This window comes from Elaeis guineensis, chromosome 4, assembly GCF_000442705.2.
Source record: "Elaeis guineensis isolate ETL-2024a chromosome 4, EG11, whole genome shotgun sequence".
Lineage (NCBI taxonomy): Eukaryota > Viridiplantae > Streptophyta > Magnoliopsida > Arecales > Arecaceae > Elaeis > Elaeis guineensis.
The window spans coordinates 36,807,575-36,830,541 of NC_025996.2; the positions used below are offsets into that span (position 1 = coordinate 36,807,575).

A 22,967-nucleotide genomic window follows, 5' to 3' on the forward strand; every position below is an offset into this window, starting at 1 on the left:
AATGTAAGTCCTTCCTCTATCTGTTGTTGTTGAAATTAATTGAGGTAGATGACGGATACCTGATCCTCATGCAGGAATGCTGGCGTTGGAGTGACCTGCAAAATAAATTTCAAACAGAGGTTATGGCTCCAGTGAGGATCCTCCGATGCTCAAGTCAGAAAAGCATAAAACAAAAGAATAGTAACTGATTCTTTGAGAGGAATTTGGTTGGACTTACCTAGATCCTTGGGGCTCTGATTGTTTATATAGAAGGATGTCGGACAGCTGAGTTGTTAGCTGTGAGATCGCATGATTCTGAGATTGTCAGTCCGTGGCATGCCAAATTGAGTAAGATAATTCAGCCTTTAATCACTCCCACGAGATTAGGGGAGATGGTTACGCCAAATCCTATCTTTTCGAGATAAATAGCTGTCGCATACGTTGAAGAGATAAGTTGGTTGAGTAGCTCATACACAGATTAGACCTCGGGGATGCCTCAGCTCAGCATGGAGATAGACTCCTCAGCTCATACAACGATCAGCGATTATGTTGATGACCCGAGAACTGAAAATATCTTGTGATATAGCTCTGATCCGAGACACTCACGGTAATTACTATAACAGATATGTTTTCGTATATAAATTTATTCAGATATAGTTAAAAATTTGAACATCCGACTAATATCTGTATTTGTATTCATATCCATCAAAAAAAATAAAAATAGATGTAGATAAATAACTATCTAGTTTGTATCCAAATATTCAATTCTATCTGTAATCTTATTTAATTTTATATAGTATTTAAAAATTTTTAAGAAAATTATATTACCACATTAATATGCTATTAATTTGATTTATATACACTTAGTATTATATTGGATTCTATAGTCATAAAGTTTAATTATTCAACTTATATTTATATTTATATCCAAATTTTTAGTATCCTATTTATATTCATATCCATCTAAAATAAATATGGATATGAATTTTTTGTACCTGAATAATATCCATATCCATATCCGTATTTGCCAAATAAAATAATATGGACATAGATATATTGATTTTCAATCTGTATCCGATTCAATTTCAGCCCTAACGAGGGGAGCAAAGAAGCCTAATAAAGTTTCAATAAGGATCCTACTTTAATATATAAATATCTCTAAAACTCTCATTATATATTAAGTGTTATAAATAGTCGTTGAAGCTTATATGGATGATCTTTTAGAAATTGGAATGTATTATAAATGGTCGTTGAAGCTCATATGGATGAGCTCTTAGAAATTGAAATGAAAAATATTATTTTCTTCAAATAAAAAATATTATTCCCTTTGTAAATGAATAAAAAATATTATTTTCTTTTGTAAATGAATGAAAAATATTATTTCTCTTTATAATTTGGATTAAAAAATTTATAAAAGGGCTTGGAGTGAAATGAGAAGGATTATTACTATATGAAAAGATTTCTTCTCTCTCTCTCTCATTCTCTCATTGTATCTCTCTCCTTTCATTATATATTTTATTGTTCTACAATATGTTATCAGCACGAAAAGCTTTCCAATCTAGTGGTGCAAGGCGTCTCCAAGTAGAAGGAGGTCGCAAGTTTGAATCTACTTTTATTTGTTCTTGAAGGTATATTTTAAGTTTTAATTGTATTCTTTTTGAAAATATTAAATTCTCACAATCTATTGGCTAATCCCCCTCCTCAACCTCTATATTAAGGAAATCTTAAGGATTACTTTTAGAAGCCTTCATAGGCTATTCAGTTGTAGAATAGATCTATAAAAGACATAAGTTATTGATATTTATTTACTTTATAATTTTTAGTTTAAATATGTCGAATCTGATAAATTTGCAATTCATTGCTCTTGATATTACGGGCAAGAATTATCTATCTTGGATTCTGGATGCTGAAATGCATCTTAATGCCATGAATCTTGGAACCATAATTCAAAAAGGAAATACCGCATCCCCATAGGATTGTATGAAATCTTTAATTTTCCTTCGACATCATATTGATGAAGGTTTAAAGGTTGAATATCTTACTATGAAAGATCCACTAGTATTATGGAATAACCTGAAGAAAAGATACGACTATCAAAAGACGGTCATTCTTCCAAATGCACGGTATGATTGGATGCACCTGAGGTTGTAAGATTTTAAAACTGTCTGAATATAATTCTGCTTTATTCCAAATCAGCACATACTTAAAACTATGTGGGGAGAATGTAATAGATGAGGATATATTAGAAAAAATATTCTCTACTTTTTATACCTCAAATGTGCTCCAGCAGCAGCAGTATTGAGAACGTAGATTTAAAAGATATTCTGAACTGATTTCATACCTTCTGATAGCGGCACAGAATAATGAATTATTATTAAAGAATCATGAGTCTCGTCCGATCGGCTCTACACCATTCTTTGAAGTGAATGCTGTGTCATCCCAAAATAATAAGTATGGGCATGGGGGCCGTGGTCATGGTCGTGGTTGTGGTGGTTTCAAAAATACTGGAGCAAGCAACTCGAAGTGGTAGAATCCAAAAATAGATACAAGCTCTGATCAAGAGAAAAAGATACAGTCGAGAGAAATGTTTGCTATATATATAGAATGAAGGGTCACTGGTCACGTACCTATCATACGCCAAAGCATCTGAAGATCTATATCAAGCTTCCATGAAAGAGAAGGAAAAGAAATCTGAGACAAACTTTATAAATTTGTTTAATGATGATGATGGCAATCCAAATGTGCCTCCTTTTGACGTCTCCGATTTTTTTGCCCACTTTGAAAGAAAAATTGACCACATGATCATTGATGTAGAAATAGTTAAAAAATAATTTTCATTATATTTTCTTTGTTTCAATAAAATTGTTTTGTTTATATACTTATGTTTTAAAATTAATAAATATATTTTATAAAATTAGTATCTTATTTATTTTCTAGATTAAATTCAAAAATGAATGTGGAAGAATTTTGCATAGCTGATAGTGCTACAACTTATTCCATACTTCGGGATCAAAAATACTTTTCATAATTAACTTTTACAAATAAAAATATAAGTATAATTTTTAATATTTTTAATATAATTGAAAGCTCCGGAAGAGCAACTATAATACTGTCAGATGGTACAAAATTAAAAGCTGGGAAGCTCTTTACTCAGCACAATTTAGAATAAATTTATTGAGCTTTAAGGATATCCATCAGAATGGGTATCATATTGAGACAAAAAGTGAACATGGCAAAAAATTTTTATACATCATTTCTTATGATTCAAACAAAAAATTTGAGTTAGAAAAATTTTCTGTTCTTTCGTATGAATTGTATTATACGACTATTCGTGCAATTGAAACAAATATAATATTGAACCAGAAGTTCACTAAGGAAGAAATATTTATTCTCTGACACGAACAATTTGGTTATCCTGGATCAACGATGATGCACAAAATTATTGAAAAATCAAATGGACATCTATTAAAGAACCAGAAGATTCTTCTAACTAGTGATTGCCTTTATTCTGCATGTTCACTTGAAAAATTGATACATAAACCTTTATTTACAAAATTGGCAATTGAATGTCCTACATTCCTGGAAAGGATTCAAGGAGACATATGTGGTCTAATTCATCCCCCTTATGGACCATTTAGATATTTTATGGTCCTAATTAATGCTTCCATAAGGTGGTCCCATGTTTTGTTGTTGTCTATTCGAAACAATATATTTGCTAAATTGCTTGCTTTGATAATATAGTTACGAGCACAATTCTTTGATTTGTCTATAAAATCTATCTGATTAATAATGTAGCTGAGTTTATTTCACAAATCTTTGATGATTTTTGCATATCAGTTGGAATCAATGTTGAGCATCCTGTTGCTCATGTGCATACTTAAAATAGTTTAGCATAATCATTTATTAAAAGGTTGCAGCTTATCGCTCGATCATTATTGATGAAAACTAAGTTGCCTGTATTTATTTGGGGATATGCTATTTTATATACTGCATCACTGATTCGAATTAGACCAACTGCTTACCACAAATACTCTCCATTGCAACTTATAGTTGGTCAACAACCAAATATTTCATATTTACGGATTTTTGGTTGTGCTGTGTATGTTTTAATTGCTCTATCCCAAAGATTTAAGATGGGACCTTAATGAAAATTTGGAGTTTATGTTGGTTTTGATAGTTTATCTATCATTAGATATCTTGAACCTCTGATGGATAATGTATTCACTGCTCAATTTGCAGATTATCAATTTAATGAAACAGTGTTCTCATCATTAAAGGGAGAAAAAAAGTGCCAGAAGCACAACAAAAGTTATCATGGAATGTACCAAACTTATCATTTCTTGATTCAAGAACAAATCAGTGTGAACTAGAAGTTCAAAAGATTATTAATTTGCAAAGTATAGCAAATAATTTATCTGATGCATTTACAGATATAAAAAGATTTGCAAATCTCATATTCCAGCTGAAAATACTTCAGCTTGGATAGAAGTTTCAGTAGAACAATCGATCTCTACGACTACAGAACAACCTGCACCATGCTTAAAGCATGGAAGACCACTTGGTGCAAAAGATAAAATTCTAAGAAAAAAAATTCAAATAAAGTGGTACATGAGAGAAATAAAACTTCTGAAGTAAGACAAACTATTGATGATGTAGCTTCAATAGATAACCAAATTGTTAGAAATGAAGAAATTTCAATTGAGGCTCTTGAAGTAGTCCAAGTGCAAGAAAATAATGAGATTTCAATTAGCTATACATCAAAAGATGAAATATGGGGTCGAAAGTAAATTATTGTTGATAATGTATTTGCTTATGCAATAGTATCTAATATTGCTTGTGATGATCACGAGCCAAAAAATATTAACGAATGCCAACAACTGGATGATTGGATAAAATAAAAAGAAGTAATTCAAGCAGAATTGAATTCTCTCCACAAATATAAAGTATTTGGACCTATAGTTCCAACTCCAAAGGACGTTAAGCCAGTTGGCTATAAATGGGTATTCACAAGAAAGTAAAATGAATTAAATGAAATCGTGAGATATAAAGCATGATTAGTTGCATAAAGCTTCTTGTAAAAATCTGAAATAGAATTTGATATAACATATGCTCCTGTGATGGATGCCATAACTTTTAGATTTCTGATAATTTAGCAGCAAAAGAAAGATGTGATATGCGCCTTATTGATGTAGTCACAGCTTACTTGTATGGATCGTTAGATTGCGACGTATACATGAAAACTCTGAAGGATTTAAAATACCTGAAGTAAAATATTTAAATTTTTGCAATATGTACTCAGTCAAATTACAACAATCTTTGTATGAATTGAAACAATCTGATAGAATATGGTACAATAGACTCAATGAATATTTATTAAAAATGGGATACTCTAATGATTCAATATACTCATGTGTTTTTATTAAGAAATTTAATATCGAGTTTGCTATTATTGCTATGTACGTAGATGATTTGAATATCATCGGAACTCTTGAAGAAGTTTAAAAGGCTATAACTTATTTGAAAGAAGAATTTGAAATGAAAGACTTGGATAAAAGCTAACCCACTTAGTTCCCCTATGGTTGTGAAATTTTCATACATCAATCAGCATATACTAAAAAGGTTCTAAAGCACTTTTATATGGATAAAGCTAACCCACTTAGTTCCCCTATGGTTGTGAGGTTACTTGATTTGAAAAATGATCCCTTTCGATCCAAAGAAGAGGAAGAAGAACTTCTGAATCCTAAAGTATCGTATCTAAGTATAATTGGGGCACTTATATATCTTGCTAATTATATCCGATCTGATATTGTCTTTGCAGTAAATTTATTAGTAAGATTTAGTTCTGCTCCTAATCAGAGACATTGGAATGGCACTAAACATATCATGCGCTATTTACAGGATACAATTGACATGGATTTACTTTACCCATATAATTCTGAGCATCAATTATTAGGATATGTGATGCTGGTTATTTATTAAATCCTCATAACGATAAGTCATAGACTGGATATATTTTTACTCATGGTGATTATGCCATCTCTTAGAAATCTGTAAAACAAACAATGGTTGCAACTTCATCTAACCATTCAGAAATTCTTGCACTCCATGAGATAAGTCGTGGATATATTTGGTTGAGAACCATAATTCAATACATTCGAGAATCATGTGGATTATCTTTTATAAGAAATACTCCATCGATAATATATGAAGATAATGCAGCATGTATTGCATAAGTTAAAGGAGAATTTGTTAAAGGAGATAGAATTTAACATATTTGATCAAAGTTTTTCTATACTCATGAGCTTCAGAAAAGGCATGATATTAATGTGCAACAAATTTGCTCTTGTGAAAATTTAGCTGGTTTATTCACTAAGGCACTCCCAACTACCATATTTAAGAAATTAATTTATAAAATTGGGATGCGACGGCTTAAAGGCCTAAGTTGATTATAAAGTTAGTTTTCAGAGGGAGAACTGTACTCTTTTTCTTCACTTTGGTTTTATTCTATTGGGTTTTCCAAATAAGGTTTTAAAGAGACAGTATGTCCAAAATTTTTATGAGAATATTGTACTCTTTTTCTTTGGCTAAGTTTTTTTCCTACAAAATTTTTCTCAGCAAGATTTTTATGAGGCACGTTCTTCATGAATGGGTTATCTAAGGGGGTGTTATAAATGGTCGTTGAAGCTTATATGGATGACCACTTAAAAATTAGAATGTGTTATAAATGGTCATTGAAGCTCATATGGGTGAGCCTTTAGAAATTAGAATGAAAAATATTATTTCTTTCAAATGAGAAATATTATTATCTTTGTAAATGAATAAGAAATATTATTTTCTTTTATAAATGAATGAGAAATATTATTTGTCTTTGTAATTTGGATTAAAAAATCTATAAAAGGGCTTGTAATGAAATGAGAAGGCTTAGTACCGTGTGAAAAGATTTCTTCTTTCTGTCTCTCTCCCCCATTCTCTTATTTGTCTCTCTTCTTTCATTATATATTTTATTATTCTACAACATTAAAAAAGATTTTTAAAATTATAATGAGATCATGATTACTTCCTAACAACTAATTAAAAATCTAAAAATTAAAAAAAAAAAAATAAATTGTGGAACCAAACTCCATAAAATTATTAACAAATTTCTTTATATCTTTTGATGGAAATTCCTTTAATTACATTCATAGTAGCATCTCACATAAATATAATACTCTCATATGTGATCTTCAAATCTCTGTATATCTTTGAAATATCAAGCTGTTAATGCACCTCTAATTGGCAAAATGGACACCACTCCTCTATGTGATGCTTGTGAAACAAGTGGGAGCACATCAACTTCTACACTTTATTTTCTACCTTATCCATCTCCTCAGTACAAATTGAGCAAACCTCCTCTTCATCCTCCTCTTTCGATGATTCTGTCCTTGTCTTCGTAGGTCTTAGTTTTATTCTACTAAATTCTTCCATCGGAGGCATCACAGTGATATTTGAATATTTTTTGACAAAAAAATTATAAATATCATTATTAAGCACATATTATAATTTTTTAATCTAAGAGTGCAGATGCAGATTTCTACGTATAATTTTACAACCCTCCAATATCCACAATTATATGCATGTATATAATCCCTCCAACTTTTGCAATTGTATATATAAAAAAATTGGTGGATATAAAAACTCATAAATTTTTAAGATCCCTTACTTATGTATCCAATGAAAAAAAGTTGAACATCAACATAAGTGATTTTAGTTTCTAAACACTTTATCCATCTTAGATCATAATCAACAATATTGATTTTTATTTTGAGAGGTGCTTCTTTGATTTTTTTGGTCTCCAACGTGTTGCTACTAATTTCTGCTCCTCTATTTCTTTTTCTTATTGATGTGTTACTTTTCTTCATTAGACCTTGATATAGTCATCTTATAAACAATATAAATGCCTACCAAATTATATGTAGAAACTCACGATTTCTACTAACACATGCACTATAATGGTCACCAAAAAAAAAAAAAAGATAAATAGTGAAGATAAATGACGGGCCTTGGACCGATTAATTAGACTCAAGTTAGAAGTAAAATAAGCCATAGAGTAGGATCCCCCTTGAGCAAACCTAGTCAAATAAAAAAAATTAAAAATATTTTAATCCTAAAATTTTATAGTTTTTAAAGAAAAAAATCAGCATTGAACTATATCCCAGCCCAGTCGGTAGTAGTCTATGGGCCAGTGAGACCTATCTACAACCTCAGTACTTAGAAAAAATTCTTTGTGCACTGCAGACGGTGTAGAAAATCCAGTATGGAGTGCATCATTTTGTCTGATTGATTCACATAGCCATCACTTTTCAATATGTATTTAATGTCAGTAGGTTGATTTTTTTGTTTAAAAATTTTATATAATAAAAATATTTTTATTAATAATTATGATATTTTTTTTAAAAATTATGATATTCCGCTTCAGTTTAACATTTTTTACATAATATCATAATTTTTAAAAAAATATTATAATTTAAAAATAATTATAATTTTTTTAAAAATATTTTATTATATAAAATTTTTAAATAAAAAAATTAAATTATATTTTATACGTACGATGAAAAATGATAACTATACAGAATAATTGAATAAGATGGTGCTCCTCGCGTCGGAATTTCTGTACCGCCACAAAGGATTTCTACGGCAGTCAGTTACATCCTATAAAAAGTTATTTTTTATTACTTTCAGGAAACGGTCCTGTCCTTCGGGCAAGCTTTCTCTTTTTTCCCTTTGCCCCTGCACCCCTTGTAACATGCTTGGAGCTCCCACCACCGTAACATACCATCACTGCTGCCTCTTTCTCTCCCTTCTTCCCTTTTATCTTTTTAGGGTTTCTTCCCTTTTTGATCCACTCTCCGGCCCGATCACTCGCCGGAATGGTCACCGGCGTGGGCAACCGCCAGGAGGAGGACGGTAATAAGACTGCCGCGACCCTCCCCAAGCCCCCCCCCGGCGGGGCCCTCTCGTCGTGGGGCACGCCGGCGTTCTCCGGCGGGCAATCGGCGTCCACGAGCGGGAGCGCCGGGTCCCCCTCGAGCCGGAGCGAGCCGACGGCGGCAACGCCCGCGAGCGAGAGCACCTTCGTGAGGCTGAACCATCTGGACATCCATGGGGACGATGCCGGCTCCTCCCAAGGGGCCGTGAGGTCAGGCCAATCTCTTTGCCCAATTCCTTTATCTTAATTGCAAATTTAGTTATTTTGGGAACAGCATTGCTTGAATTCATGCACGTTCGTAGGAATTTGATACCACGGAGGTCATTTGCTGTCGGTTTGTGTTGTTATGCTGTGATTTTTGAGGTGATACCACTTCAGGATCTGAAAATTATGGTGAATTACTTTGATTGTTATGTACGAGTTCACTTAGTGGAGTTAGAAACAAATTATATATAATTAGTTACATAGTCTGAGGTTTTTCAATATAACTGTGATTGATTATCTCCAGTGGTTGAGGAATTAGAATACCATGTTGTTCAAGGCTATGCGGAGTTTTAGATGTTAAAAATTATCTTTTCTTTAGCACATTGAATCCATGTTGAATTACACCTTTGTTATACATAAAGTCATATGTTTCTTGCGGATGTGATGAATGAGGTAAATTTGATGAAAAAGTCATGTGTTTCTTGCGTCTCAGAAGCTAGAAGTTTGTTGGTAATTATGTTCCTCTTTGTTCATAGTTTGGTGTTAATTCAAGCCTTTTCCTTGCTGGAGATTCCATGGTCTTTGTCCAACACATCCTTGCCATCTCATCAGTTCTTTACCATTTCATTCCACTTTGTAGAGCTCTGAAACTTCTTTGTGTTGCCTTTGCTTGTTATCCGTCAAATCTATCTTTCAACCACTATGAGCTTCTTTATTGCTCAGGATTTTATACCATGCAATGCTTTAGTTCTTATTGCCTAAGGATATTTTATTAGACAGCTCTTTTTAATTTTTGGTATATGCTGGGTCACCAGAGGTTACAAGGAAGGAAAAGCACAGCTGGCAGCATCAACAATAGAAAGGCTATTAGACAGCATTTGTGATATATTTGTACGGTTGACAACAAACATGGAAAATATGAGAGCTATGTGATAGGATTGCAAGACATCTTCCAAATCATAAAATTTTACATAGGATATCTTTTGTTCTTCTTCAGGCATTGCAGTAGCAAGTTCTTGTGATTTAAGGATTTTTACATATATATTTTTTTGATTCTGCAGATTTTTCATAAATTTCATAGGATCCTTGGTGTTGTCTGGTCCATAATAACCTTAAGTCAGTAACAGCTTCAATTTTTTCCTTCTCCTTGTTTTTTCTTCCTCCCTAGAAGGAAGAAGGCCCTTCCATGTGGACATAACACCTTTCTATTTCTACCCTGGTTGTTTTGTGAACTGTGGAGTTGAAAGTTGCATGTGCATGCACAAATTTGCCTAATGATGCTGTCTTGGTCCAAGCTGGCTGGCTAATGCATAATGTCCTGGTCTCTACTATATGAGAGACCACATTGGATTATCTTGCATTTAATTGTACTTATGTCTCATTGCTTTCAATGAAAAGAAGCATAATTATTTGATCATCTTTGGCATAAATAACATATATTGGTGCTAAGTTGGAGGCTTCCATTGGGATGTCTGCATTTCCCTGTGCCTTTTGCAGCATAAAAATTCTAAATAAGGCACTAATCAGGAAGATCATTGGCATGCTTCGATTACTCATATTTTTTTAGAAGGGTTGTGAAACACCGGCACAAAGTTCTTTGAAGAGAAGGACTTTGTCATTTATTTGGTGTTTTTGCTAATAGATACAATGTAAAAGAACTGTTTAAGTTTGTTTGGTTTCAATATTGTTGGATCTATAATTCTTTAAACCTAAATCACACTTAATTTTGAAATTCATATCTTGGTTAAGAAATTTGAAATCATGTTTTGGATTTTGAGGGGGTCCAAGATGAGTTGATTTATATTAGATTTTACCTAATCTATTTGCTACTTCAATATGTCAACTTCTAAGCAAGGTTTATTTATTTATTTTTTTTGCAGTATAGGTATGTTCTTCATATAAACATATAGCAAAATGTTGTTTTTCTAGCCTCTCCTAAAATCAGCTAGTTGACTTTTGCCAGTTTTTGTTCTATATTGGGCAATACCAAAAGTTGCTTTTCTTTTTTCTTTTTTCCATTTCATGAAGTACAACAAGCACTAGTAGGAGCTTTCTAAATGTTCGTAGAAAGCCTACACTTATTATGAACCAGTAGATGTGTTTTTACTAGTACAGGTGTGAATTGCAGTGGCTTTCATGCAATGACTTGGTGAACAAGAGATATGTGTGACTTACATTGTAAAGAATTAGTTGATTGTGCATAGGAATTTATGTGCATTCTTTAACCTTGTGTGTGTGAATGAAGGTTTTTCGAGAGAATTACCTTTCATGGAAAAATTTGGAGGCTTCATAAACTTATTTAGCCTTTATGACATATCTATTGTCTCTATATCTATATCTATATCTGAGACGTTTATGCCTTGTGGTTGCTGGAATAAGGACTTTCTAGGAGTTATAAGCATGTTAATGATACTTGAGAAATTGAACTAGTGGAAGCCCTCTACATTTGTTGTAAGGCCTATTCAATTCATAGCAATTATGATTATTGTAAATTGTCTAAGAGCATGGACTCCTGCCATACTCTACTCTTAGAGAAGGCAAGGTTTAAGCAAAACGTCCTGATAAATGCTGGATTGGAATTCACTAGCCTTCTAAACTCGCTGAAAGTAGTTGCCGTCTTTTTTAGTAAGGAAGCGGAGGCCCTCCACAATGTTATGATCGATTCACTCTAAGCCTATTTCTGAATTTGGTCCTTGATTAGGGTTCATTATTTGTGTTGAAATTGGTTCTTTTATATTTTCTTGAAGCCTGCCCCTTAATATTGATGAGCTACTTTGGATCAAATTAAAACTGTATTTATGATATAAAGATCAAAAAGAAGGGAGGTGCATAATTACAAAGGATCATGTATATCATAGGTTATGGAGAAATGCAAGAAGCAATGATGTTTTCTAAGATTATGTGAAGAATGAAATTGGGCATAATAGATGAAAGGCCCTAGCAAGGCTCTTTTTTCTTATTGCGGATGTATAAAGATGCAATCACAAGGAGAATTATGGCTCAAATTGTAAACCATTAAGTATACTGCTGAGACTTGAGGAAAAGAAGGGGGGAGTGGGGAGATTGTACTCAAAATGACATTTGTTGGCCTGCTACTATTGTTTTCAAGTGTACTGAAGTAACTTCAAGATCCAGTTAGTGCTCTAGGTCAAATGAAAATATTGAATGTCTTATGTCCTTGATGTAGTTTTGATGACTCTAACATGACCTGTTTCTCCATGAATCAGAGTGGTGAAGTTTCATAGTCTAAATTATGTGATTGAAGAACTGGAACAAGAACTTCTTGATTGCTCGTAATCTTGTCAAGGTTTTGATAGGGATAACTGTAAGACAAGACTCTATGATCTAGCTGATTGGTTAAACTTCGAGTCAATTGTTCCTTCCTGCTTTGCTGAGATGCTTTTCCTAATCTGTTTAGTGGTTCATAACTGAGGATGAAAACCGAGACAGTGATTTGCTGTAAGGACTTTGACACCCATGTCAATGCTGATTCATTGATCAAGATATTTGAAGGTTGTGAATGCTGATAAAATCTTTTATGGAAACTTGCTATCAACTAAGTTGGCATAAAAAGTAAAAATGCGTCGAGGCAAAAAAAGTGAACTCTCCTTCTTGAACATCAAAGATATGTTTATTTTGTTAAATGAGGTGGAAGTCTTTCCTATATCGATCTTTCTGGCGTCTTTTGGCTTATGACTTCCTTTGATGGTTTTGCTTCTGTTTGTAAGTTTGAAAAAGCTGAATATTGAAATAGAGAGTGGCATACCCTCAAACATTTAGGAAAATATTGAGGATATTACTTTGTCATATATATGTGACTGCAATGAGAGAAATATGTATCTCCTTCATATAATCTTAATTAATTCATTTTTTGCTTTTTTTCCTTGTTATTGTAGAAATTGATTGCTGCTGCTAAAAATTATTGCCTAACAAGAAACTCTCATCAATGAATTTGATGCCAACATTCTTTTCTGAGTTTTTAAACTAGCATGGGTTTTTGAGCAGTGGCAAGAAGAAAAAGAGAGGAGCACGGACGGTTGGAGGTGATAAAAGTGGGAGGGGACTCCGCCAATTCAGCATGAAAGGTGAGTGAAAAATCCTTCTCCTTTTTCTTGGTTAATTTTTGTTATTCTTTTCATCTTGAGAAGATGTCTTTCCTGAAAATAGGAGACTATATTCCATGAAGTCTCTCAAAGAATGAGGATATGCTGATGCTGTAGAATATTAACCTTCTGTTACTTTGATTTCTTTTGATTAGTCCTTGAAAAATTATTCAACTTTATTCAGTTTTAACATTTGAATTCTGAATGTGCATAGTCTGTGAGAAAGTGGAAAGCAAAGGAAGAACCACTTACAATGAGGTGAGGCAGCTATCCATTTTCCTTTTGTTTGGTTTCCTTTTGTCCATATGTTTTGCTGTCTTGTGCATGGAATCTATATTATTCTGTAACATGAGGCAACAATGATGGTGCTTGTACATTCTGAATTGTGTTTTTTGGGACAATATATCTTTGAAATTTTCACTGTCAAGATGGCAATGAGCAACAGGTTAGCAGATGCTTTATGTTGCAAACGTACTTGATAGCTATATCGATTCACAGATGTTCTGTATCAGGAGGGAATTACAGAATGGCATCCAGCTAACTGTCCTCCATTATAATTTCTGAAAAATTCCTGTCGTGAAAGATGTTTGACTATAACTAACTAGATTTAGTAGCTCCTTGCAAAATGAATATAGATTTTTGTTAATCATAAATTGGAAGGGACTTATGCCCAAGGATTGGCATACTTCTATGCAGTACTGCATCTATTATGGAAGTGCTGGACTGGCACATGCAGGGCTGTGGGCCTAGCCTTGTAATTGCTTCTTGTTGATTGTGTTATGACTCGAGGTGCTTTCTTCCTTCTTATAGTCAGAAAAAGAAGCATCTTGCATGCCTATAAGAATTTGGAAAAGAAAATGAAAATCCAGGGACTTACCTAGCTAATTTTCTGTCTGTCGACAACAAGATGAACTGATTCTGTGTTTGTATGTCCTTCAGCTGGGACTTTGAGTAAACGGATTGACAAAATCTCAGCCTTTTCAATGAGTTCGTGGTGAGCATCTGAATAACAGGAATCTCACATATGCTTCTCATACACATCTATTTCTGTTTGTTTTTCCACTGAATTTTGTTGTTTCATTATATTTATTTATCTTTGCTAGGGGCTTGTGCAAGCATCCCCTTAAAAAAGTTCTAATATAATAAGGGAGATAGGAGGATCTGTATTTAAGTTGCTATTTTGAATTCTCTTAAGTGAAATATTACCTGTTAGATAATCACCTGTTAGATTTTCTTTTAATTAGTCCTGTTTCCATTTTGTGATGGTAGATCCACTGTTTTTTAACAAAAAATCATTTTCTCTTTTGGTTTTGCTCATCTGTTTTTTTTTTTTTTTTTGCAGCTTCATTTTCTGTTTTTTTTTTTCCTTTTTGCGAGGGGATTTTGGTTTGTTTATTTCTCTTCTTATTCCACATTAATTTTATTGGTAAGCCTTCAGTAGTATATTCCGTTCATTCCCCGACAGCAAAATGGTAAATCCATACACTTGCAATTTGTTGATTCGAACATGTTAGGAAGCAATAAGAGATGCTTGTTTTTAAAAATGATATTTGTTTTATTTTAAATTGTTATATATCCATTGAATGGAAGAACAGTGATTACTGTCTACAGACAAGTTACTTATGGTATCAGGTCCTTATCTGTTTACGTTATAATTGCTAGGCTTTATTTGTTTCATGGCTTTTTTTTTTATTTTGAATTTTTATTTTTCAGGTTGCAGATGAACTTGTAGCTGAATTTGCAGATCCCAATAATAATCTGGCATCTCCAGATCAGGTAGTCTAGAGCTCCACTGAGCAGTGAAGAAATGCTTTTAGCTAGTTTCTTTTTTTTTAGATGTGATTTCATAGACATTTGTTAAAAGAGTTTTTGAAAATAAACAGCAACAGCAACAGTATGATGAGAAGAACATACGGCGGAGGGTGTATGATGCCCTGAATGTTCTTATGGCGATGGACATTATTTCTAAAGATAAAAAGGAAATACAGTGGAAAGGCTTACCTCGAACTAGTCTAAATGATATTGAAGAGTTAAAGGTTTGTCTATACCATTTTTCTCACCTCATAACGTTTTGGTTAGTGTACACTATGTGAAAAAAATGACATTTTCCTGTAGATTCTGTGATGAAGATACCTTAGTCCTTTCTTGCTCAAAATTGTCCCTTTTCAATTGAAACTCAGCTAAATTGGAAATTCAGCCAATAAAAAAATTCCTTTCTTTTTTGAAGACATAAATAGTATAGCTGAGTTTCGGGTTTGATCGCTTGATTCATTTGTCTTCACTTGCAGCAATTGAACCATTGAAAACCTAAGTTTTAATTTTTGATTGTTGATTTACTTAATTTGGAAATCTTTCATCCCTTCATGATAGTACTTTCCTTTTATGTCTCACTCTCATGTTAATGCATTTTGGGTAACATTTATTTCTTTATGGAAATATTACCATTTTTCATAACTTGTCATGCAATATAATTTAAAATTTTATATTTATTTTCTTTTCCCAAATGTGTATCACATATGCTCAGATGCTGGTATCTGATAAAAGCATGAGACCTTTTAATTTATTTTCACTTCTAAAAGCCATTGTCTTTTTCTCTTGTATTGCAAGTCTTTACTTCCACCTATTTATTGCAGGCAGAGCGTATTGGCTTAAAAAGTAGGATTGAAAAGAAAGCTGCATATTTGCATGAATTACAAGATCAAGTAAGATTGCTAGCATATTTATAGATTAAACTCTAAATATGCTAGTCTGATATTTGATTGTTATTTAAATCTGTTCCTACAGACATTTATTGCTTAGATTGCATGAACATGTTGAGACTCCTTTATGTGAAGTGACACCTCCTAGATTTTAGAACCTTTTAGCTATAGCCTTCTTGGAAAGATACAAGATACTGATAGCAAATCATGTAGCTGATCCAGCAATGCACTGAGTATATACTGCTTGTGTAGGCAAAGAATATTAGTGCAAAGAAGATAATTGAGAAACAAATAATTTTTTCATTTGGCTAATTTCAGTTTACATGTAACTTGATGGGCTTGCTTGTTGTGAAGAACCAGAACAAAAAGGTCCCATTACTTGCTTGTCTATGTTTCCATGGTTTATTAGAAAAAAAAGGATGTCTATGTGTGCTTCAGAAGAAATGTCCATCCTTACCTAACCAATAGGTATTAGTTGCACTTCTAGGTTTTATGGAAGACCCCTCTTTTACGTGGAGTTGCCTGGGCTATGAGTTTGACACCCATGTGGATGGTTGATGTCAGGTCCAAAGCATGAGTTATAGACATGCTCGTACTGGAGTTGCCTGGGCTATGAGTTTGACATCCATGTGGATGGTTGATGTCAGGTCCAAAGCATGAGTTATAGGCATGCTCGTACCACAATATGAGTGGGATAGGGCTTAATTTTATTTTCTGAGAAATATGGTGGGGGTGCCATCATCAAGGTTTGAATCTTGGATATCTTCCAGGTGAAGGATGCCAACCAGCTGGGTAAGCTGGTTGGTGACTGTGATAAGGCTTGCTGCTTTTGTTTAATATTAAAGATATAATGCTACTTTTGTGAATAAAAGGCCATTACCCAATTATGGTCTCAACTGTCCGGAGTCCTGGGAGGGGCAGACTGGGGATAGACCTATCCTCCTGCATTTTTTTTGGTAAAAAGCGGCTATCCCAGGACTTGAACCCACGCCATTGGGTTAGCTCAAGCCTTTTCCGTTGCATGAAGCAGCGGCCTGTTCAATGTTCTATGAGTAATTCAACCTAATATTGTAGAGATGTTTAGAATGCCGCAAGCTTGAAATGATATTAAAATATTTTTTTCCTTTAGGGGAGAAATAAATAGTAAGAGGCATATGCTATGCTGTTAAAGTTGATATGTCATGAGATAAGATCATATTTCTTATTGTTTTCCCTTCTCTCATTAAGTTTGTAGGTTTGCAGAACTTGATACAACGGAATGAGCAATTATATAAATCTGGAATTGCTCCTTCAGGCGGAGTGGCTTTACCTTTTATCTTGGTTAAGGTACCATTGCTTTTGAGGTTCTTTTTCCCTTCCTGGAGCCATATAAATTTTCTAGATATCATCTTATTAAATCATTTAATCTCAAGGGGAAAAGACTCAGTAAAATCTGTTTGTTACATACCTATATGACTGGTAAAGTCTTATAATGTTCAGGAACTGTAACACTACTATGATTAGGATAGAGAAAATAAATAATTTCAGTAAGTTTGAAGAGCAAACTTTATCATCATTTGAGCTCCTACAACCTGCATGTCTTTTTAATTACAAGATACGATGACTTAGGCCCCGTTTGGCATTACTTTAGGTAGTGGAGCTTTTAATAAAAAGTTTTTTACTGTTTGCTAATTACACTTTTGAAGTGCTATGGAACTTTATCATCTGTTTAGTAACCAAACTAAGAAAATGCTTTTAATAACAATACATGATAATAAAGGATGTTACATAGTGTTTTCAATTGCCTAATTATTTGTATTATAAATATATTATAAAAAATTAATTTTAATTTATTAATTGTTTATTTTTATATTTAATCTAAATAATATAATAAATAATAAAATTTTAATTTTATTATTAAAATGTAATAGTATTTTTATAATATTATTATACAATAATAGTATTATCACAATGTAATAATATGTATTATTAATTTGCTGGGTTACAAAAGTATTATGTTATAATATTATCATTGTATAATAATATTATTTATTATAATATGATAGATATAATATAATAATGATGATAATAATATAATATTATTATAATATCATATATTTTTATATTATTAGAATATTATATTATTTTGTTATTATATGGTACTATCAAAAACTGTTATTATGAAGTAATGTTAACTTATAAATCATTTTTAAATTTATTTTTAATGAAAATTTGTTGTTGGGACTTGAACCCGGCCTCTCATTGAAAAGAAACTTCCCGATGAATTTCAAGTAGAGCTTTTGGCCAAAAAAATTGAAATGGGAATTTTCTTGTGTAGACCTTTTTCAGCTATTGGAGAAGCTAGAAAGTTATTTTAAAATTTTTACCAAATATCTCAAAATCACCCAAAAATGCTTCTGGTCTTCCAAGAAGCACTTTGTGGCACTCTAAAAAAAACAATGCCAAATGGGTCCTTGTGTGCAACTTACATCACAATCAATCCATTAGATATCACATTCTTGTTTAGATTCAGTTGACTAGATAGTGATGTGAATATCTCCTTTTCTTTCCAAATGTGAACAAACAGACTCGTCCACATGCAACTGTAGAGGTGGAAATATCAGAAGACATGCAGTTGGTGCATTTCGACTTCAACAGGTAATGCATATAACTTCTCCTTTGTTTATCATGCATCAATCACATCATTGTTTAGAAAATATCACCATCTATGTATCTGCATTTCCAAAGGCATATTACATTTTTTTTTTCTGTGGTAACTTGGATAATAATATCAAGGTGCCAACGTTCAAATCATTGAACCATGCTGGAATATGGGTCTCATTATTATCATAGTGATCAACTTTCCTAATGGTTAAATACTGTTGAATGTAGACTCATATGGCTGATATAATGGCTAAACAAACTGTAGTTGTTATTTTCCTCTATTACACATAAACCTCTTACAACCAACATTGTAATGGGGAATTGAAGAATTTTGCTCTAGATAAACTTACTGGAAGTTACATATTACATGTACATCTTGAGGTAGCTGAGTATGTTCTATTAGTAGGGAATCCTGCATCTAATATTGCCCACTCCATCTAGGCATCCTGATTACGGGATATTTCCCCTTTTCCTTATAATGTATGATATGACAACTTCCAAATTTCAGACTGCTAAGAATCAACAGAAGCTGTAAAAGAGATGCATATGTTCATTCATGAACTCATGCACAATATGTATAAAATCCTCAAAACTGAATTTCATCTATGTGTGCTTAAAATCCAGCTGATGCACAGCCCCCAGTGCTTCCTTTTTGATGAATATTGAAGCAATACTAGTTCAGCACTAGGAATGAATTGCTGTGGCTTGCCATTTTAATGAATATATTCCCTTATCTCTTTTTTTTTGTGTGCGCATGCGCATGAGCATAACATTAGCTTGCTTCAACAACAGTGGAGACTTAAGAAGGCTTTTCAACTATGAATTATTACCCGCCCTCAGAAATGGTAACCTAGCCTTGGTTGCTGTATGCTGCCATTTTGATTGCTTGTAATGCTAGATTGCTTCAGAAACAGAGGGGCCTCACGTAGGCATTTAGACAATGTATTTGTGCCAACCTTTGGAAAGTTAACTTGCTCTGGTTATCTGTCAACTGAATGAGGATGATCTAAATGCCTTGTGAATTGAAAATCATGTTATTCTAATTTCTCTATATTTCTTAAAGTGTCGTCATGAGAGCAGACTTCTTTTAAATGATTCCATTGCCCAAGCGGCCATCCATGATCCATTCCAATTCTCATGGCCACTAATAACACCCTCATACATTTTCTTTTGCAATGTTAAATTTGTGAGAAATGAGAGGGTGTTTGGTGGAGAAGTTGGGCTTGGAATGGGAGTAGGAATGGATGACTCCCATTCTAATTGTTTAGTTGGAAGGAGTGCCATTTCGATTTCGATTCTAATTCCAGGGTGGAATTGTAATGGCCTAACCCCCTAAAACCCAATCCTGACTCTCCTCTAAGGATTCTGATTCTAATTTCAATTCCAGTCACGAACCAAATGCTTGAGGACATATGGCCTTCCGATTCCCACTCCAATCCATTCCGATTCCAATTCCGGTCGCAAACCAAATACCTCCTTTCAAGTTTTTTTGGATATGGTTTTTTAAGTTTTTCTAGATTAGTAGATATGACCATGCAAAGAATGTGCAGGGCCTGTTTGGCATCTTCTTGAGGATTAGTAACTAATGTCTCAGAATACATATGAAGGTAGAAGGCCAAAAATTTTGCTAGGGTGCTCTCTGTCTGTCTGTCCATCGGGCCAAAGATGGTGGCCTTTCACTGTGTATGCAGGTCATTAATGAAGTGAGTAGTTGAATGCTCTTAGCAATCATTACATAATTATTTCCTCCTAATTTAGGTGTAATCCTAGATTTAATATTTAAATTGATAACTTCAAGCATGATAGGCAACTTGGACTCATCAATAGAAACTGTTGGGAAATCTGAAAATCTTTAATAAGTGTTTACCTTGGTCCTTTTGATCATGCATTCTGAGTTCCATCATCAAGTCTGATAAAACAAATGGGGGTTCTTCTACGGATGATTGTTGTGGTAGGGGAGATGTGCATATTGAAGTCTTAATCACTGTCCAACCTTAAGCCGTGCCTCTGTTTGGTTTTCTGCCGAGCAATATGAGATGGTGATTTCTGTTACTTATGTGGCTACTATTCTCCACGTTTGCAAGGTTTGTAAGCTACGTTTCAGTGTCAGCTTCTACGCTTCAAGCCTATGCCTAGTTTTATTGTAGTTTCCATTGTTTTTTAGTAATTTCCAAAATATGTGCTCTAGAATTAAAATGCATAAATCAAATAAATTTTCTACATGTTTAGTCTCGAACTTTTTTACGAATGCAAAAGTATTAATTAAAGAAGATATCAAAAACTCTTGAAAGACTCCAAAGAATATAAGAAAAAAGGGAAAAAAAAAAAAACACAATCGATTTGGAAATAGCATAGGCATCCTTTTGGATTGTAACTACTTTTTTGAGGATCGTGCAACACAGATTATTATTTACACAAGAACCCTAAGAAGAATCCTGTATTGGCTGTTACAGCGATTTCTTACTGTATTGTTTCACTGACATCGTTTTATGTAATCCCAAAATGCAGCACTCCTTTTGAGTTGCACGATGACTCATTTGTTCTGAAAGAAATGAGATTCTGTGAAAGAGCACAGAAGGATGGTGCCCATGATTCCAGTTCCAATGGGGGTGAGTCCTCCAGCACGCTGAGTATGTATCAGCATCACGTGCAACAACCTGTGAGGTCAAATTCTACACATAAGCTGCCCACTTCACCTCCTATTCCTGGAATTCTAAAGGCACGTGTGAAGCAGGAACACTAGTCTGTAATTTTCAACATGTTTGTCTTGTGTGGGCTACCTGTCCTATTCCTGCCCCCGTGCTCTCCATAATTTTTTTTTTTTAAATCTTTGTAAAGTGCATGTAATTAGTGGATAAGTGGGGGAAATCGGCAAGACTTTGCTTTTCTTGCTTTCCTTTATAACTAGTTGGAAGGATCAAGATCACCAGTGTCGCATTGCTTCCCTGAGGTGCTCCTTGGTGTGCTAAACTGGCAATTCACTGGTTTAGAGATTGTTGTTGTAATGTAATTGTGTATTTTTTTTTTTTTTTTTATACTGATACTATAGTGGTGGTGAGGATTTTTGTGAAAGTCAAGGTCACTAGGTTTTATTTGAGGGCATGTTTGAGTGACTTCCATTCTAATCTTTTGATCCAGAGAAGTCCTCATTCCAATTTCAAAAGAAAATTTCTAATTTTTATTTTCTTCTGGTATTCAAATTTTATTCTCATTTTGATTCTGGTTTCAAATCAAATATGTTACGGAACGTGGCTGTTTCAATTTCTGCTTCCATCCATTCCAATTTTAATTTTGGTTGCGGACCGAATGCATTCTAAAAGTAATTTTATTTTATTTCAATGTACAATGTTGGGGATAAGATCCTTCCTGACAGAAATAACTCAATGGCGTAGAAATGATTGGTGAACTGTGATCTGTTCGTTCGTTCTAATTTTCATGTGAGTTTGCAAGTTGGTGGTGAATGCATTGGAGATTACATAAGCAGGTTATCCATCTTGGATCAGGACTTATGACAAAGAGAATAGAATAGTGGTTAATGGGCTATCCAAGACTCGTTTCAAGAGATTAGAAAGACCGATCACCAGTGACGAAAAGGTATAAAAGTATTGAAGCAAAAGATTGTTTAAAATTTGTTATGCTATAGAAAAGAAAAAAGAAGCAAACCAAACTCGCCTTTGCAGCCTAACTGAGGGGTTCCGCCAATCATGGCCATCCATATATGATCTGATGGCTGAGATTGAATGAACCCCTTAGAATATTGTTATCCATGTATTATGCGGGTCCTATTCCATCGTGAATGTCGTGCCATGGCCGTGATTGGCCCTCTCCAGTTCCGACCCTAGACCGTTCATATTTGGTTTGGATCTGCGTGAACCCTGCGCGAACTGCTTCAAGGAAAAGAGTCCATGTTTCTAGCCCTCCCACTAAGATTTGAGAGTAAAAAAATTTATTCAAAAATTTATATTTTTTTAGATAAATATTTTTCAAATCTATATTTATTTATATATTAAAAAAATAATTCAAAAATCTATTATGTATATTCTTTTACATTACTAGTTTCTTAGATAAGTTGCTAAGATCTTTCCACATTTCTCATAAAATCTTTTATTATATAAATATTATTATATATTATATTATATTTTATATATTATGATATATTATATTATATAATATATATTTTTAAATATAAATAATATATATTATATATATAATATAACATAATAAATTATATTATATATAATAAAGTACAATATATATTATAATATAGTATATAATATTAATAAATATATTATTATATTATATTATATTATATTGATATAAGATATTAGTATTATATTATAATAATAAAATAAGATATTATACTATAATATTATA

The 22,967-nt window shown here is 33.1% G+C and overlaps 1 protein-coding gene across 1 annotated transcript; it reads left to right on the forward strand.

Moving 5' to 3' along the window:
• The first annotated feature begins 8,725 nt into the window (after nucleotides 1–8,725).
• LOC105042974 (transcription factor-like protein DPB) lies at nucleotides 8,726–21,695 on the forward strand. The gene is made up of 9 exons (XM_010920365.4): nucleotides 8,726–9,154; nucleotides 13,154–13,233; nucleotides 13,466–13,509; nucleotides 14,965–15,027; nucleotides 15,135–15,287; nucleotides 15,885–15,953; nucleotides 17,178–17,276; nucleotides 18,517–18,587; nucleotides 21,102–21,695. The coding sequence occupies exons 1-9, from the start codon at nucleotides 8,886–8,888 to the stop codon at nucleotides 21,334–21,336; spliced, it is 1,083 nt and encodes a 360-aa protein (XP_010918667.2). The 5' UTR covers nucleotides 8,726–8,885; the 3' UTR covers nucleotides 21,337–21,695.
• Nucleotides 21,696–22,967: the final 1,272 nt, after the last annotated feature.

What these genes read in the sequence shown, in the direction of transcription:
- LOC105042974 (XM_010920365.4), top strand. Translation starts at nt 8,886, where the DNA reads ATGGTCACCGGCGTGGGCAACCGCCAGGAGGAGGACGGTAATAAGACT. An exon ending in CCGCCAATTCAGCATGAAAG is followed by an intron (nt 13,234 to 13,465) that starts GTGAGTGAAAAA and finishes GAATGTGCATAG; the next exon opens with TCTGTGAGAAAGTGGAAAGC. An exon ending in GTGCATTTCGACTTCAACAG is followed by an intron (nt 18,588 to 21,101) that starts GTAATGCATATA and finishes CCCAAAATGCAG; the next exon opens with CACTCCTTTTGAGTTGCACG.